The sequence below is a fragment of the Seriola aureovittata genome, chromosome 13 (assembly GCF_021018895.1).
Source record: "Seriola aureovittata isolate HTS-2021-v1 ecotype China chromosome 13, ASM2101889v1, whole genome shotgun sequence".
Classification (NCBI taxonomy): domain Eukaryota; kingdom Metazoa; phylum Chordata; class Actinopteri; order Carangiformes; family Carangidae; genus Seriola; species Seriola aureovittata.
The window spans coordinates 22,375,262-22,394,532 of NC_079376.1; the positions used below are offsets into that span (position 1 = coordinate 22,375,262).

At 39.7% G+C, this 19,271-nt stretch overlaps 2 protein-coding genes across 3 annotated transcripts; both read left to right on the top strand.

Annotated features, from left to right (window-relative positions):
* The first annotated feature begins 672 nt into the window (after positions 1-672).
* Positions 673-8,971, top strand: atp6v1c2 (ATPase H+ transporting V1 subunit C2). 2 transcript variants are annotated; one of them, XM_056392651.1, is made up of 12 exons: positions 673-829; positions 1,327-1,394; positions 1,942-2,027; positions 2,636-2,730; positions 3,969-4,060; positions 4,146-4,241; positions 4,333-4,401; positions 5,649-5,741; positions 5,832-5,919; positions 6,024-6,121; positions 6,228-6,399; positions 7,725-8,971. In XM_056392651.1, exons 1-12 carry the CDS (start codon positions 701-703, stop codon positions 7,812-7,814), a joined length of 1,176 nt encoding a protein of 391 aa, XP_056248626.1. In that variant the 5' UTR covers positions 673-700; the 3' UTR covers positions 7,815-8,971. The 2 variants fall into 2 exon arrangements, with proteins under 2 accessions (XP_056248626.1, XP_056248627.1); XM_056392652.1 differs by having other exon boundaries at positions 6,228-6,357.
* A 50-nt stretch (positions 8,972-9,021) lies between these two features.
* kcnf1b (potassium voltage-gated channel, subfamily F, member 1b) lies at positions 9,022-10,896 on the top strand. The gene has a single exon (XM_056392650.1). The coding sequence runs from the start codon at positions 9,198-9,200 to the stop codon at positions 10,515-10,517; it is 1,320 nt and encodes a 439-aa protein (XP_056248625.1). The 5' UTR covers positions 9,022-9,197; the 3' UTR covers positions 10,518-10,896.
* The last annotated feature ends 8,375 nt before the right edge of the window (positions 10,897-19,271 follow it).

Here is a 19,271-nt window from a genome sequence, read left to right on the forward strand (position 1 = left end):
ATAAATATCATAGCTTTTATCTTTAACGTTGGGTCAAGTGAGTAAATTAACAAATTAAAAGTAACGTTAACTATGCATAAAGCCGATAACGTACATATTTTGTTAAATTAAATTGTAAGATCACTGTTGTATGTGGGCTACAGCTGCTAAGGTTTTCATTTTTTTCACATGTATTAACGGATACGTGTTCAAAAATATAGAAAAATGTAAACCAGGCAGAGAGAAATTTTTTTCGAGCACTTGTACTTGTTCAAATCACCTGGAGTGATGTAACGGCTTGCTGTGATCCTGGAGGGCAGTGGGCTGTCAGTCAGTCTCAGGTGAAGCTGCCGCTCAGCCTCCAACTCTCACAGTGAGACGGACGCAGGACCGACATGAGGATGACCTGACGGTAAGAATGCCTGCTTTGAAAGGTTATTTGTTTTCACTTGTTATACTTACTTTTACTAAACTGTATGTAGCCACAACCCCTGAACATATTAATGTCATCACAGCACACTCAATAACTTCGTGGAAATAGAAATAAAATAACAAACAGGTGTAAAATTATGAAATGTAATTTTAGTCTTAAAATGAAAGACTACACATGCCCTTGATAAATTAATCTTAGTGTATGTTTGTTTGGGTCTCAGTCTATTAGGTGCCAAAGCCTGCTGTTGTGGGGAGGGGTTTTGACTGGAGGTCTGAAACACTGGGAGTCATGACAGACTTGTGGCTGATTTCTGTCCCACTGGATAAGACCAGTTCAAACAGTGTAGAGAAACTCAAGCGCACCCTTTCCAAAACCAACCTGGCCTCCTGCTGCAAGTTCTCCATTCCAGATCTCAAGGTGAGGCTGTTTATCATCTGTCCCAGTGACGAGCCAAATAGGTTGTACAGAGTAGCCTAAATCAGGATCTGATATATGATTTACTATGACAATTAGCACGAAGAATTGTAAGAATAATATTATCTTGTTGTAGCCCTGATCAGTGTATTTTAGTTCTGTTCTGTGTTTATTTATACCAGTAGAGTAGAGTGTAGCTGAGGAGGATGATGGTGTTTGGTGTCCTTCTCTGTTGAAGGGATAAAGGCTCAGGTTGCTCTCTACAGTTTGAGGCAAAATTTCCATCTGACCCATTTCACTCAGCGTGATCAATGTTCACCTTGACTCCCAGGAATCGCATTTTAAGAGCTGTTTTTCAACTCTACCAAGACTTCAAACTTGAAAACCCTTATATTGAATGTGATATGTGGACACCTTCAGGCTGAATCTTAAAAGCCAGTAAGCTCACAAGCGGTTATACATGCAGAGCACTAACTGTGTTGTCTGTGCTCTGACCTCAGGTGGGAATACTGGACAGTCTGCTTAGTATGTCAGATGACCTCTCCAAGCTCGACACACTGACTGAAAGGTAAAAAGGAGCAGGAAGGATGACCCAAATTGAACATGTTGCCTGTGCTGTGTTAATGCACTTGGAACATTTTGTCTCAGTGGTCATTGCATGTTTGTACCTTAATGTACATCTTTGTCCTTAATAAGGACTAGTAATTCTGAGCTTGTGTGCGGTCTGCTCCATGATTTTTGAATTGATGGTCAGGGGCAGCTGACGGTTAGTTTTCCCCCCCTAATTTTAAATTCATTGTTGGTGGATCTTAGCTGTCATACTGTAAGTGGGGATGTTACAGCCTATTTACAACACCACAATGTGGCCTAGGGAGATCAAACCAGATTTCTTTCAATTTAGTACAAATAGCTTGAATTAGTTTGAGTTATTGTTTTCTATCTTAAGTTTTCTTGTCTGTATTCTGATAAATAAAACCCCTTTTCTACATTAATATTTTGTATCTCAGAATTTGGGGGGAAAGAGATTTCCAGAAATGAAAGCTGTAAAATATTAAAATTGTATTAAAAAACATAAGTACTTTCTAATAGTGGTATTTTTCCTGTTGCCTGGTCAGTGTGATCAAGAAAACATATCAGTGTATGAGGGAGGTGATGGAGCAGTCTACTGACAAAGTGCTGGAAAACACCTTAGCCAAAGGAGGTGAGTCACACACACACACACAGACACACGCACACACACACACACACACACACACACACGCACGCGTGCTGAGGGTGTTAATTACATTGTATAGAAACTCATTAAGTAAGTGCATAGAAGCTTCAGGGTACATGCACGTTGCAAATGAGACTAAGAGCTACTTAAACCAAGCTCCATATGCATACACACAAACATCCACTTACACACACACACACACACACACACACAGAGCACGGCCTACACTCACTCATTTGCCTTGTAATAGCCTCCTGCTTAGAGCCAGTAGGACAGGACAACAGCTGCCCAACACAAACCAGGCTAACCACTGCCTCTGATCACTTTCCCCCATCAGACCACGGCATGAATCAGAGAGCCGCCCTGTCGCCCCTGACAGCTTACCTCAAGTCTCTGAGGGGTATTTTATCTGCTGGCAATTTGCTCTTTGAGCTGGAGTGTGTTGACGTGTGACTCCTTATACAAAGTGTGCACTTTTACTCTCTTGTTTTTTGAATGACACTCCTGTTCCACTGTGTGGTGGTGTGGTTTTATAACTGTGCAATTTATGGTTTCTAGTTAGGTTATGACATACGACTGTGTGTGTTTCTCAGTGGACCTGATGAGCTATGTGACAAAGTTTCAGTGGGACAAAGCCAAGTATCCCACAGCTCTGCCTCTCTCTAGCCTGGCAGATATCATCAACAAGGTATAAACTAATGAAAATGGGGATAATAATAAGTGACATGTAGATATAGTGTTTCACAAGGGTTGGAGACACAAGAGAAACAGTGAAAGTCATAGTGTATTTAGCTTCAGTAATGTGACATATTAGTTAGTCAAATGGTTTAGTTACCACAAAGATTTAAATAAAATTCTTCAAATGTGATTGGACCTCTTAAAAGTGGGCATATCTTAGCAAATGCCACCTGATATGGAGCTGTAGAGAGCTATGGAGCAGAAAGACTTTGCACTTCTACCTCGACCTCCCTCATCCAAGTTGTTAAATCAGGAGGAGGAGGATAAGGGTTAAATGGATAAATTAGACCTTAATCACATTGTTTAGAAATGCAAAAGTACATTTTTGCCCACTGAAATCCAAATTCATCTCCAAATGTATTGCTCTGCCAGCTTCCCACCAGCTAACAGTCATAGACAGCATTAACATCCCAAATCACAAAATGGGTTGTTTTTAGTTTTTTTTCAATTATTTTTTACCAAATTTACAACAATATTTGTGAACTTTGTCATAAAAAATGACATAATGTTAAATCTAAATGTTAAATCAGGTTCAAATTGTTGTTATAAGTGACTGACATCTGCCACTTTACATTTAACATTAGGATTTAAATTTAGATTTAATAACATTTAACATTTAGATTTAGATTTAAACTTAAACATTATTTGGAGCTAAATGTGGTGAAATGTTGTTGTTCATTTCAGTATGCAAAACTTTACACTCGGCACCGCATATAACAAGAGATAAATTGAAAATTAACACAGGGATACTAACCTTAGTTTTAGTGCAAAAACACATGTCCCATAATGCAACACCCACATCTTTCTAACTTTATACCTCTAGTTTGTAACACTGGATTTCCAAGCTGAGAGTAACCCTGATGACCTCATCATGTAGTAGTTTTTCAGACTATGGAGAACTGTTTTCACAGGCAGAGTAGGACTAACCAGGACTATTAAACTTTTATATGTAAAATCAGTAAAATGCCCCTTTAATACCCTCCAGCTTAAATATGAGGAAATTGAATGAGTGTGAAATCGAAATAGTTTTGCTAGAAATATTTGTAGGTGTATGCAAGCAGCATTACACATGATTACTCACTGTTGGTTATTCAGTGTATGAGTTCTTCAGTTCACATTCTCATACTATTTTTCTGGTTCTCACATAGTCCTGATTCTTACATGTGCTGTTCCCTGCATGTGTGTCAGGAAGTTTCCCAGGTGGAGACAGAATTGAAATCTCGAGCTGCGGCGTACAACAGTGTAAAAACTAGCTTGCAAAGCCTTGAACACAAACTAGAGTGAGTAACATCAGTTGCATATTAAGTCAAAATACATCATTATATTAACTATGTAGTTGATAAACTGCACTGTTTGTCTTTCCAGTGGGAATATGCAAACTCGCAGTCTGAATGACATTGTGAGAAAAGAAGACCTGGTGGTCTCAGAGTACCTCACCACTCTACTGGTAGTGGTGACCAGGTCAGTAACATGAGCGTGTGTGTGTGTGTGTACAGTATCTACACAGTATTGCTGTGATAGTCTTCATGTGGGCTCATGTTTTTGGTGACAGAGGGAGCTACCTGCAGTGGGAGAGGACCTATGAATCTTTGTCAGAGTTTGTGGTTCCGCGGTCAAGCAGGTGAGCCGTCTTTATACACTCTTACCCTTGAGACAAGCCATTCCACTTGATCCAGGTACAAGTGCACTGGCAAAGCTCTGAGTACCTGTTCTCAGGCTAAGTAACCACAGGTGTTGCATTACCAGCAGAAAGTAAGAGTCTGTGTGGCGAGTCTTATTACTTACACCCGTGCTTTTCCTACTATGACATGTCAAAATGTCTTCCATGATGAAAAAAGACATCAGTAAATGACATCACACAAATCCTAACTACACCCATTTTCCCCATGAATAGAGGACAAATTAGGCTGGGTAATTGAGAACACCAGTGTGGGTGTACGTGGCCTTTAAAGTACGTGTATGAATGTGCCAAGACTAATTCAATTAAATTAAACAATGGTCATACAGAATATCCTATCAATGTAGAGCTAACTCAAGTATTAATCATTTGTATTCACAGCATTTACAAAAAACTACAATTCATATATATTTCACTTTTATGTATGCATTTACAGTATTATAATTAATAAAGGACAATTATTTAGCTTTGTCTTTAATAACTGAATTAACTGTTTGTTATTGTGAATATTCCATGCAATATTAAAACCAAAATCAATAAAATTACAACGTGTATTGCATGTCAGTGTTGTCCAGCAGAGGACAGACTAGCCCACAGGAAGTTGTAAATTAAGCTTTTGTTAGCTTGCGGCTTGTAGCTTGTGTCAGTGATGATAAGCCACTCCCCCAAGTTATGATGGACAGTTTATTGTTTTTCATTTTGACATTGATGATGTGTCTCCATCTCAACAAAAGTAAAAGATGCCTAGCACCTCATAAAAACTATTGAACTTTTAATGTAGAATGGAAAACTCATGTCTCAATGAAAATCAATTCATTCAGTTGTAATACAAAAATTAAATTGATCTGATGATGGTACTAGAGGTAAAAATCTGTGGATCACCAAAGTTATTACAATTAATCCTGAGGTGGACATAAATGTCAGCTAACGAGCATAGCTAGAAACAGAAGCAACAAAAACTTGAATTACTAATGTGAATATGATGATCCTTCACTTTATTATATACAACAGAAAACCATTCAAGTTCACAATGCATGACAGGCTTCACTTTTAGAGTACATCAATATCACCTAGCTTGCATTGGCACAATCCTTCACTTAATTTTCTTATGTTGTCTTCCAGTTTGACCTGCTGTTGCGTGTTGCCTTGCTTTGCTGTAATTTTCTGTCATTATTTCGTGTGACCATCAGGAAGCTATATGAGGATGGAGAGGCTGGAGTTTTCTCAGTCACGCTTTTCAAAAGAGCTGTGTGCGAATTCAAAGCCAAAGCCCAGGAGAGCAAGTAAGCAGGATGGATTGCCTGAAAATACTCCCATCAAGTGAAAGTTGTGTTGTCCGTGTCAGTTACCAGCGTAGCCTATGATCCACACAGGTTCACTGTGCGTGAGTACGGCTTTGATCTGGAGGAGAAGAAGCAGCAGGAGATGAAGCAGCTCAGTGTTCACAAGAAGGAACAATATGTGCGTCAAACATGCATAGTCTCTATGGAGTTTTTGTGTGTGTGTGTGTGTGTGTGTGTGTGTTGTAGTGTATTATATTATAAATGTGCATGCCTCCTTCACAGGGGATCTTTGTGTGTTGGCTGAAGGTTCATTTCAGTGAGGTGTTTATTGCCTGGATTCACTTGAAAGGGTTGAGGGTGTTTGTGGAATCAGTTCTGAGGTCAGTGCTGATAACATTAATGATTTTCTCTCATTTACTCTTAACGTTAATGAAAAATGGCATGTGATTCATGTGAAAGTGGACTCATGATGATATCCCCTGCCAGGTATGGATTACCTGTGAACTATCAGGCTCTTCTGCTGCAAACTGACAGAAAGCGCTCAAAGAAAGTCAGAGAAGAACTCGACTCACTGTTCATGCATCTGGACCCCACTGCCACTGCCAGCAAGACAGATGTAAAAGGCCTCACTCAACCTTCACTGCTTCCATTGTTGCTCGTAATTATGCCATTCTTACATTCATATTTCATCGAAAGCACAGCCACAGACAAAAAGGCAGAAAGACACAAACATACAAATTCTTGAGCATGGATGTTTACTCTTGACCTTCAGTACATGTGAAAAAACATTTTCAACTTAAGGTCTACTTACTTGTACTTCTGTAGCTTTCGTCCATATCTTAAAGTCTTTATCAGCGAATAAAACTGGTGTATGTGACCTACAGAAAGGGCTTCAGAAAGTATTCAGCCAATGGATAAAATTGCCATTTTTGGCAATCAAGCTACACTCTATAATCCATAATGACAGAATGAAAACATCCATCCATCCATCCATCATCTGTACCGCTTATCCTTGTAGGGTATCCTTGTATGTAAAAGTACACTGAGATGGTCTTATGGATCAAAATCTCAAATAAAACATAGGAAAAGTGTAAAATATGGGACCTCTAAGTGCAATTTTAAAGTGCTTGTACTTTACTTATTATGGCATTTTGTGCTATTTCAGTTTACAGCTTGTTTCTGCTTTCCCCAAGTCATTAAAAAATGTTGTAATTTAGATTTAAGTAATTTAAAAGAAATATATAGTTTATGACTTTTACATGTAATGGACCATTTTTGTAATTATTACTTTTATTTAAACCTAAATTAACTGATTTTTTGTGCAGAAGAAAAACTGCAGAAATAGACAGAACACAGTGATAATAATCTGTGGGTTTATCACTACGAGCAACCCCTTTCCCATACACAGTAGTTTGATCTATTGTTAATATAAAAAATTTGATTAAAGGATATGAATACATCTCCCACCGCTGCTGTTAGCCAGTTCATTAAAGCTTTTTTTCATTAACATATTGCTCACATTTGATACCCAGGCAAGAAACAACTGAGATTCAATTTATTCAGAAACTGATTGTGGTGAATCATTTAATTTGACGCTGCTTTTCCATTTTCATAAGACCAATGACAGCAGAAAGTTAAGTGTTCGTCCAGATTTCATGTTGGTGGTAGAGAGGACACGAGCACTGTCAACCATCTGTTGTCCAACCTACTTGAAATGACATCTGTCTCATGCAAATTTATCCACGGCATCGCCAGACTGCAGTGAGAAAAAGTAAAACTGTGGGCTTCTGTGCTGCACGCACATTCACTGCATGCAAATAAGGGCACGACAATTATGGTGCATAACATACAACACAGAAATGCCTGTGAAATGAACTGAATTTGCATGGTGCACGGACACTGCACTCCTGCAGCACAATGATGGGTTTTAACTGGTCCAAGGAAAGTGTGACGCTGTTTTCTGTGTGTCCCTCTGCCAAGCAGGTCAGCTGTGACATCCCAGGACTTTGTCAGCAGGAATACTTCTCCTATATCTGCTTCCACATCAACACCAACGTGCTGGAGATCAGCTAGCAGTCAGCAAGGAGAGGAGCCACACAATGGCCAAGCAATGAGGGCCCTGTCACTTCATGCTATAGCTTGCAAAGCAGTCACTGAGAGCCAGGAGCATAAAGACCCTCAGCACTAAAATAAAGCAAATCTAGTGAAGAATATATCCTTGACTGCCTTTTAAAAATTTCTCATGAGACAGACGGAACTGGCTGCTTCAGACGGGGGTGTAAATAATCCTGTCAGGTTTCCAGTGGCTGGGTTTGGGTTCTGATGGACTACACTTTCTGGAATTGTTGAACCATTTAAATAAGTTTAATATCTTAAAATGTTGTTCAATGTTTTCTTTTGAGCGAATGTGTACAGTAAATGTTGATGTCAGTGTACAGCTTCAAGCATTTTAAGTGAGCACGTTCTTCCTAGAAATCTAAAGCCATCACAGAATAAAAAAGTGGATTTCTCCGTGCACAGTTGTACATTATTCAGCAAAACAGCGACGAACATTTTTCACCACATTATTCAGTATATTCTGTAGGGCCTATGTAAATATGGCAATTCCCTACACAATGATCAAAATTTTCTGTGTGTGCACCACAACTCGTCCAGATGTGGAAGTAGCATCTGACACTCCTGCTGTATATGGGCCAGATTTGGGCTGTGGAACTGGGTGTATACTGCGCTAACAGAAATTTTGCATGTGGCCAATGGGCTGGATTAATTATGCTATCTGAGCTCCTCTTTTAATGGAAGAAGTTTAGTCCAATGGCTCCCAACCTGGCCATTTATATATGGGTCACAAGCCCATAATAAGAGTGAGATTGTATAAAATGTTACTCTGAAAACTGAACAGTAACTTCAGCTGTCAGATAAATGTATTGGAGTAGAGGCATAAAGTAACAGAAAAGAGAAATGCTCAAGTAAAGTACAAGTACCTCAAAATTGTACTTCAGTAAAGCATTTGAGTTAATGGTCTTTGTATCACTGAATGCTGTGCATCACATGATCCCCAGAGAGTGCACTATCTCAGTCCTGTGCAACAACCAGTTTCACATTTTTTACTGCTGTTATATTTAACGTTGGAAGATTTCCTTTGGATCTTAACAACACTCCAGTAAAATACAAAACTCAGGTAATTAAAGAGTGTATGTTGCAGTCTCTCTCTCTCTCGCTCTCTCTCTCTGTCTCTCTCTCACCAGACATACACAGACAGAGAGAGAGAGAGAGAGAGAGAGAGAGAGGGGTGGGAAGTGTTAGGCAAAGCTGGTCGCTCAAGCTGTGCAATTCAGTGCTTGAAATCGTCCGAAGAGGAAACATTTTACGCGCCGAAATTATGGCCAATAATTGGGGTTAGTGCGCTTTACTTTTACATTGTCGGATTGATACTGATTCAGAAAAACATTTGGTAAAATGTGGACAATTCCCAAGCCAAAATACAGGAGTGGTTTCTGCGCCGAAGGGGAGATTGCTGTGAACATCGGCGGGGTCCGAGTGGTGCTCTTCGGGGATGTTTTGAACCGCTACCCGGAGAGCAGACTGGCGGAGTTGGTGAACTGCTCAACTCAGAATTATGAAGTCATCTCGTCGCTTTGTGACGACTTTGATCCGGGCAGGAAAGAGTTTTACTTTGACCGAGACCCTGATGCCTTCAAGTGCATCATCGACGTTTACTACTTTGATGAAATCCACATCAAACGCGGCATTTGTCCCATTTGTTTCATCAAGGAGATGGAGTTCTGGAAAATAGACCAAAGTGTTTTAGATGAATGTTGTAAAAGTTACTTAAGTGAGAAAGAGGATGAGCTGGAAGAGATTGCAAACAAAGTGAAAGTGATTTTGGAGGATCAGAGGGAGGACCAGTGCATCACGCGCACCCAGCAATGCCAGAGGTTCCTGTGGAAGCTGATGGAGAAGCCGGGTTCCTCCCTGCCGGCGCGCATCATCGCCATCGCATCATTCCTCTCCATCCTGGTCTCGGCGGTGGTGATGTGCGTTGGGACCATCCCGGAGCTCCAGGTGACAGACCCCGAGGGGAAACTCGTGGAGCACCCGACCTTAGAAGCGATCGAGACCGCGTGTATGATGTGGTTCACGACGGAGTACCTGCTGCGTCTGGCCTCCTCTCCGAACAAGCTGCACTTTGCGCTCTCCTTCATGAACGTCATCGACTTTATGGCCATCATGCCTTTCTACGTGGTACTGTCCCTCACCTACCTCGGTACCACATCCATGATGGAGCTGGCTAACGTCCAACAGGCTGTCCAGGCGCTCCGCATCATGCGTATCGCGCGTATTTTCAAGCTGGCGCGCCACTCCTCCGGACTGCAGACCCTGACCTACGCGCTGAAGAGGAGCCTCAAAGAGCTGGGGCTGCTCCTCATGTACATGAGCGTGGGGATCTTCGTGTTCTCAGCGCTGGCCTACACCATGGAGCAAAGCCACCCAGAGACCCTTTTCAGGAGCATCCCTCAGTCTTTTTGGTGGGCGATCATCACCATGACGACGGTGGGCTATGGAGACATCTACCCCAAAACCACGCTCGGCAAGTGTAACGCAGCCGTGAGCTTTCTGTGCGGGGTGATAGCCATCGCCTTGCCCATCCATCCCATCATTAACAACTTTGTTGTGTTCTACAACAAGCAGAAAGTGCTGGAGACTGCAGCAAAGCACGAAGTGGAGCTGATGGAGCTGAAGTCTGGCAGGGAGGCGCGCAGGAAAAGTAGGAATTAAGGGGAGACTGTCTTTCTAAAACTTGTTATCGTGGTCAGACTGAATTATAAAAGCAACTTCATATCGAAAGTAAATGAGACAAAAAAGTAAATTGTCCATAATTAAACTTTTAGTTGTAAAGTGCAAGTTGAGTTGTAAAATTTGGTACGAAGCTGTATTTAAGACTTCAGTTCAAGACTGCTGGACCTGCAAACACCCTGGGAGAGCTCCACCTGTACATAGCGCCATAATAGAGATGTTGTCTTCACTCTGCAGCTGCTTCACTGGGGAATATGTGCTGTGTTGCTTTTGCCTCTGTTCCAGTTATCTCGTCATTGTGAAGGCTGTTGTTATTATAGAATTAAAATATGTGCATGAAAAATAAAACCCTGTCCACGTGCTTAGAGAATTGTTCCATGTATCAATGATAGTGAAGACAAATAGAAACTGACGTTTATTTACAAAACAAATTCAATTTCATTTAAAAAATAGATACACCATTTTTCAAAAGCTGCTGTCTTTTCTGCACAACACTTTCTCTGTGCGATTCCACAGACACTGTTTCCTTGTTGAGCTGTGGCGGAAGGAGAGGAACACAAAGAGGGAATTTTGCTCGGAAAAGACTTTGAAAGATAACCACTTGATTTAATTAACTCTGTGGAAGTCTCATGTTTGCTCCAGGGAACGGAAACTGTAAATTTGGTCCCCATCATTTAGCCTTCTTAAGATAAGGAAGAGATCTTTTAATGGCCAGTATGAGCAGAGGGAATGACTGCAGCAAGCAGGACCTGTTTCAGTGCTCATATGGCCACCTGACTGTTGTTTTAAGACAGAGTTGAGAAAAAAAATAATACAAAGTGGAATGATAGAGTCATTGTATGTTACTGGGAAATTGAATTATGCTAAAATGATGACAAAAACTGAGTCAGAAGATGCAGCCCCCACGAAACAGGTGTGTGACTAAAAGATTAATCTGTCTAATCAGAGTCGTCAGAGTAGAGGAATATTTTGTGTGACGACAGCTATCAAAATGATGTTCCCTGTGTTTCTGCCTGACCCACTCAACAGTGGTTAGATATGACTAGTCATTACCACAGGGCCGACAGTGAGAGATAGCGTGAACAGTAAAAAAAATAAAAATAAAAATATTGAGGTTTAAAATATGCCAGGGCTGTGTTTTTATGATAAGATATGATTTTTAAAAACCTGCTCCTCTATACATCCTGAGTCCTGGAGACGTCTGACCCTGCCAGACCTGAACTACAATTGGCTGCTGAACAGCTGTGTCAGCAGCTGTATCCTCATTTCCCTCCACTCCTCCAGTGATGTGAACAAATATTCTGTTTCAGTAGTTTTGGTCAACAAAAGTTATTCATGTGAGCAAGACTAAACTGTTTGTGTGTGTGTGTGTGAGAGAGAGAGAGAGAGAGAGGTCATTTGCCTTCCTGAAGCCCACAGTCCATCATTAACAGGTAAAAAAATGTACTAAACATTGTTTTATAATACTTCATGGCTTTCCCTTATGTTTCCCATATTTATTATTTTTCAACATGTTTTTGGACTGATGACATGTTTTAGTCTGTCACAGACAATTGCACATTACTTCTGTTTAAGGTTTCAGAGAGTCAAGCTGTTAAACCTGGATGGATTTTCATTCTGCTCCATATGTATCTATGTGTCTTACAGTACCTTTTACATTGTACCTCCCAAATCCCCAATAAGCTATCTGGATTTCTGCAATTGTAGCTTTTTCATAAGTAATCTAACAGGGAGTTAACACTCTCTGGGGGTCTAATTGACTCCAAACATAAAAAACATTGACAGTATAAGAAAGTTATGTACATGTCTTTGTCTATGAATGACAATGGCAAACATGCACTGCTCTTACAACTTATAAAACATGAACTATTTCACTGAGTTCTTGTTTGGCTTATAGCTATGCTTCAGCAATGGGCATTTTCTTATTTTCAAACGGCCAGTTTAGTTTTAATAAGAAGAAGAAAAGAAAATATATATTGAAAGAAAAAAAATGGTTGGTTTTGCATTTTCCAAACAGCAGTCATGTCTTTAGCATGCCAAACAATGATGAAGTAGAGCAAATTTCAATAAAACGCAAGGAAGCTCCGTCTTTTTTATATCCATACAGCCATTTCTCCTCTATAGGTCCTGACACATTTTCACAAAATGTATTTTCAAATCTGCAAAGATTCTTAGTTGGAGAGCTGGGATCATTCAGAGCTGAAGACACAAGAGGCTGCGTATCTTTTGTTACAATATGCCAAAAGAGTTAGTGAGCTGTCTTCCCAAAGTGATTCAGTGTTTTATCTTTTCTTACTGCAGCCATTTTTTTTTTTTATAGAAACGACACAGCAAAGACGATAGAAAATGCTCCTTTGGTCAGAATGAAGAACTAGAGTTTATTCTACTGAGGCAATTGTTGGGTGAGACATGTCTAGGCTAGGGTCAGTGTTTTCTGCAATCTAAATGAATTGCACTGTCTGTGAGATGTGTGTGTGTGTGTGTGTGTGTGTGTGTGGATCATAAGTCTGTGTATCTTCATCAGCATGTCGCTGTATAAGTTTGTGCATCATGTGTGACACGATCCAAGGCAGCGCTCTGTGAGAAACTGCCGGCCCCAGCGGGAAAACACTTCAAAGTAAGGTTATACACACCCACGCACACTGAACACTCAAAAACACTGGCTCCCTTGCCACCACCCCACCCGCTGTTTTCTCTCTGTCTCCTTCTCACTCCTTCGTCCTGCCTCCACCTCCTCATCCTCCGTCTCAGATGACGATCTGTCAGCTTCACTGGCTGAGGGAGCAGTGATATGTAAAGTATTAGCGCTGTCATATTTTGAGGGTGTGTGGTGAAGTACAACTTTACACTTCAAACTTTGAATGTTAAACTACTGCACTCTGAAGGTAAAAGAAAAAGAAGAAGAAGGAATAAATGATTGTTCATCAACATTGAAGTATAAAAGATCTGTGTGAGGATGGGGGGGGTGGTGGTGGGGGGGGTCAAGAGACTGACATTAGCTGACATTGACTTCAACCAAATATAGCACTTCATATGTTATGCATCAGCAACCATTACAGTTGACTCAGTCTCACTCTCACTGTATGGCACGGACACACAGTTTGAAATGATATGTTGCTGACCACAGTCTGTAATGACCTTTAAAGGCGAAACAGTCAAACTGATCTCAGCTCAGTCGTTGTATGAACATGTAGAAGAATTCATTTCTTTCTGTGGCTCTCCTGCTATACCCTTGATCAATGGCAACCTGTAAACAAATGCATCAAAGACGTAAGAGCCTCCATGTCAATACCTGGCTTCCTCTGTGGGCTTTGATGCTTCGCAGGAGAGGTCTCCCACGATCCTGACAGTCCCACAGTGCACATGTGTGTCTGGAGGAGGATTTGACAGTAAATAGCTTTTGATTGAAGGAAGGTTAGAAACTGATGATTAGTTATTTTTAATTAGTTCCCACTGGTGATGGTGATGTAGTAGCGTAGGTGTGTGGATAGGTAGGTTAGGGTTTAGGTAAAGTTTCACACACTCTGCATCTTTTTCTTTCTTTTTTTTTTGTGTGTGCAGCAACGACTATGAGATCTCAGACGAAACCACATTTTATGGAATCTATTTATTCCTCAGTCCCAACTGTTTTTGCTTGTGATAAAAACAGTTTCCTCATCATAAACTTAAAATTTTACTTTGAAGACTGTAAGTTTTTATATGAGCGGTGTTTTCAAGTCATATATAATATAAAGACTCATTTTAAAGGTTAAGTTCAGGTTAACCTGAAGACCTGCAGCGGAGCCACAGAGCCTCAGGTGAGATTTAAAAATGATTCACAACTGATAGTTGGCTCAACAGGCCGAGTATCACACCATCTACAGGGTTTTATACATTTATATACTTGTAACATTTTCTTGAAAAATGATCACATCAAGATTTCTATTAATTAGAAAATGGTAAAATATCTGTTTAAAATTGATACAATCACCATGATACAAGTCCAATTTCAGGCAAGTTATGTCAGCAAACACATATTCAATCCAAATAAACTTGACTCTATGTGTCCACACTTGTGCATATGAATGGAAAAAGAGAGACAAAGAATAATTGCCCATATTTTTTGAGCCATCTGTCCCAAACCTACATCATTGACTTTACTTTCTTATCAGTCTTGTTTTTAGTTGCAGTTCGCAGCAATTAGACAGAGAATTCATCACAACTAATGTCAGTAGTCAGTTAAAAAGAGAATATTAAAGTTTGTTGTTCTAAAGTTCTTGATTTTCAAATGAGAAAAAGCATGTGACGACTTGCAGACTGCCAGATGTCAGACCTTCTGCCTGCAGTCTAAGTGCCATATAGTGTTATGTGATTTGAACATCTAGCCGTCTGCATTTTGAGTTACCAGACAGAATTGTCAGACAGAATCGTCTGGTAACTCAGAATGCAGCAAATAACAGTGCAGGAAGCAGACCAAAACCTTATATCTTTATTTGATGTCATGCAAAACAACATTACACTAACATATCCCCCTCCGCTTTTTATTCTGTCTAAAAAAACACAAACCAGCAGTGGTCTGCTGTTGTCATGGCTCCAGTCTTTAAATAACAGTCTCACTCATTATTCAGCCTCAACAAATCCTTTTGCTTTCAGACTGGACTCCCACATTGAATTCACCCTGCAGTTCATTGTAGATTTAATAGAGCAACGTTTTTTTAGTTTTTTCTTTAATCCAATGCATGTCAAAAGACTGAGTCATTACAGATCATTTATGGTGTTGCTGAGTGAAAATAAGAAGTGACTTGAATTGATATCAGATCAAGTTCATATATGTAATATGATTCCATCCACTTGGTGAAATATCAGCATTCAACCGAGATAGATTACTACTGGAGAGCATTACCTATTTCACATTTGCATTCAAATTCATGTCAGTAATTTTACTTTCTAAATCAGTCATTTTACATTTACATTTGCCTTTACATTTACATTTACTCATTTTTGTAGATGCTTTTATCCAAAGTGACTTACAAGTGCACTTGTAAAGGCAATGCTTCCATGGTTTATGGATGTCTGGTGGGTGGTGGTGAGTGATGTCTCCCTGCTTTGCATGTATACTTGTATCTGCTTCATTTCAGACAAGGAATACATTTGCTGGCTGTATCTATCTATTAATGTGATGGATTTTTATCAGTCAGACATGTCTTGACATCAGTGTTCCTCATGGCTTCATTCAGGCTTTACAGCACATGCTATATGTAAATCATTAGCTGGACATTTATTTATTATTCTTTGCAATTGATATGAATGAAGGTTTAAAGTAAGGAGGCAGCTGGTCTTTACCGTACTGTGGTTCAAGTTTCTTTTCCCTCTTTTGTCTTGATCACACTGCAACATGGAAATCATTTTGTAGAGCAGTTTTGTCCAGTAACTCAATACTCTGTTACTCATTACAGTAATGTGATTACTTTGACATTTGTTGGTCTGCTTGTTTGCTCTCTTACTGTTAGATGGAAGGTTGATATCAGTTCGGTTTCTCTATGTTCAGTGGAGGTTCAAGATTGTCTTAATTACATTCTTGCCTGATATGCCAAATGTTGGCCACGTGTACATTTTTTTTTTTGAAGTATATTTTTTGGGCTTTTTATGCCTTTATTTGATAGTATAGTGGAGAGAGACAGGAAACGGGGAGTCAGAGAGGGGGAATGACATGCAGCGAAAGGCCGTCCGATGCAGGATTCGAACCGGGGCCAACTGCAGCGAGGACTGTAGCCTCTACACATGGGGCGCCTGCTTAGACCACTACGCTACACGACGCCCCGGCCACGTGTACATTTAAGAGTGTGTCAACATTCTTGGAGACTGATTTTACCTTAGAAGATTCCCTTCAACACTCCGAAGGCATTTAATGAAGACTTGTGCTGTGATGGAGCTGTTACGGAAATCTTACTAAATCCAACCTAGTATGACTGCCATCCTGACATCCTTACATCATGCCATCGTAAAAGTACCTGAAGTTTATTCAGACATTAGACCGTGTAAAATTGCCATCTGAAAGGGGCTAAAGGAAGTGTGCTTCAGCCCTGTTTAAAAAACTTAGAACTCTCATTCAATTGAATTTTTTTGTCCAGAATGAATGAATGAATGAATGAATTCTTTATTTCTTTATCTTTGCTAAAAGAGTAAAATGATTATCACTGTAAAAACTTAAAAACTTAACATATAAAATTCTGTCTCAGAGTAAAATATAACACACAGTGTTTTGGCTTCTGATAAGCCTTAAAACTTGAAGAAAAAAGTAACAATTTCTTGAAATGATTAATACAAATTAAAACAAAAATCTATTTAATTTAAAATGTAATTAATTAAATAAAAATACCCTGATGAATTTTCTTGTAAATAAACAAGTTAGGCCTATATGTTGTAAACTTGAATCCCTTTCCTTCCCAATAAATAATATATATATATATATAAAATAAAAACAGGCACCCACTCATCAAACCGTCGCTCCATAGAACCACTAATGGCCGCTCCATAGAACCACTAATGGCCATTTGTAAAAGTCAGTATTTTGGGGAAATGGCTGTCGTGGTGAACTTTTTTTCAGGATGTATGATTTAAGATATTTGCTATGTTACAAGCTCCTGGATTTTTATTTGTGTCAGTCAAACTTCTGCATCCGGTGCCAAAACATTTCACACTGGTGCCGCTGGGGACGACAGCTATAGATGTTAGATGTGATTCAAGGCAACAGAGACTCACTAATGATGGATTACTTGTGAAGTGACTCAAGCTGTTAATGTTTTTCTGCTAGTGTCCTTTGGGCCTTTTGTGGCTTGTGACACAGAAAGCATAATTTCACAGAAATGTCTAATTTTTCAGTGTCTGATACGGGCACAGTGGACCTCTTTTATGGTGACATCTTTCCCGTACTTTCAAGTGAAGCCCATGGCAGCATTTTGATGAGTGTCAGCCCGCTCAGCCCGCTCAGCTCTCTCAGCGTTAGTTGAAAAGCGCTTGTATCAGGGTGAACTTCACATCAGTGTTGTCAAGTTTTGGTCTCAAGTTAACTGGGAATACAGAACCACTTCTGTCTTTACTGTTCATTCAACAGTCCTTCTGACTAGCTAAATTATTGATCTTGAAAATTTATCTGTAAAAGCAGCAGGACTGTGTCCTTTCAGACATTTCTTTCTGCAGTCTGCTGGTCTGATGCATAGCGAGCACTCAGCCCTGCCAGCTCAATGATTGCTTTGTACCTCTCCTAGGCCCCCACTTGCTCACAGTTGGTCACTCCGCCTGGTTTTTAGCGCAGCTCGCCTCTTTCAGAGAATGTGTTTTCAAATGGCAACACTGGAGACTCTTTAGGTCTCACTATTTTAGTTTTGCAAAGCGGTTCTTGGTCAATAATGCATGTTCTCTCTGTAAAGGCCACTGCTTGCAGGGGGTGAAGAGGTTGTTCTGTCTGGTGTGTCGTGTGAACATGTACTGACCTATGTGCATGTTCTAATCTGGCACACACACTGTAACAGAAGGTGAGACAGAGTAGACTGTACAAGACCTCATACCTTACGTCATACAGACCTTACACCTTATTGATTTATTGAACTCTGTGGGAGCAAAAAAAAACAAAAAACAGATGCATTAAATTGCAATAATTCAAGGTTTGAGGAACCAATATAATATAAATATATAATATACATAATTCAATAACAATCAAATTGGTTTGTTGTAACCCTTTTTTCCATGAATTACAAAAGCCCAAGTCAAGATTTTTGTTTCTGTGTTTTTATTCTTCATTCGACATAAAAAAAACATATTTTGAATTCTAACATGTTAACTAAGATGGTGACCATGGTAAACTTTATACTTTCACATGCTTAGATACCAGCATGTTGGCAATATCGTTAGCATGTTGATTGTTTGTGATGTTGTTACTCGATACTATAATTTGAGAGGCAGAGGGTGGGGCTTATACCCCCAGACCAGCTATATGGACAAAAAACGAAATTTCATCCACCTTCATTATAGTTTGGTTGATGCAAGCCAATTTCTCAAAATCTGGACAAATCAAAGGCGTAGGTTTGCATCTGGGCTGTAGGGAGGAGTCCCGAGCATTTTGGAGGAAAGAATTCTACCTACCAATATTTGAGTGAACTTGTTTGCATTATGTTTGGAGTGAAGTCATATTAGATCATTCTTATGTACCCTCCTAGAAGCTATGTCCCCCAAGACAACCGATTTAGGCATGCTGAGCATTTGATTGGGTGAGAAAGCGGGGGCATATCTGGACGCTCACTTCTTGTGGAAATATTGCTCTTCCTGCCAGAACATAAGTAATGGGTAGTAAACAAGCCAGCAGCAACATTGATTTAAAAAGAAAACCTGTTAGCTACCTTACGTCACCAGCCTTACATTACTAGGTTTTTAATACTGATGCATCAGTGGATTAGCAGCATTTTACTGTTGTAGTTGAGGTGGAGCTATTTTAAAATGTGAAATCAAGGGGAAAAGGGGAACTGCAGCACTGGTAGGCCTATTGAATATAAAGATGTTGATGTTGGATGCAAAAATACTGATTTTATAGTTTTCATGTACAGATGTGTTAATTTTAATGTTAATAAATGAATAAATAATTCAGTTGATGGCAAAAAAAGTCCTGTTCATTATGGAGGGGTTATTGTGTCCTTACCAATTTTGAGACCAGGCCTGGACAAATTATAAAATGACAGTAGATACATCTAGAGGTAAATGAAA

Coding starts and splice junctions, on each gene's coding strand:
- atp6v1c2 (XM_056392651.1), top strand. CDS start 701: ATGACAGACTTGTGGCTGATTTCTGTCCCACTGGATAAGACCAGTTCA. Junction 830..1,326: donor TCTCCATTCCAGATCTCAAG/GTGAGGCTGTTT, acceptor CTCTGACCTCAG/GTGGGAATACTGGACAGTCT. Junction 1,395..1,941: donor CTCGACACACTGACTGAAAG/GTAAAAAGGAGC, acceptor TTGCCTGGTCAG/TGTGATCAAGAAAACATATC.
- kcnf1b (XM_056392650.1), top strand. CDS start 9,198: ATGTGGACAATTCCCAAGCCAAAATACAGGAGTGGTTTCTGCGCCGAA.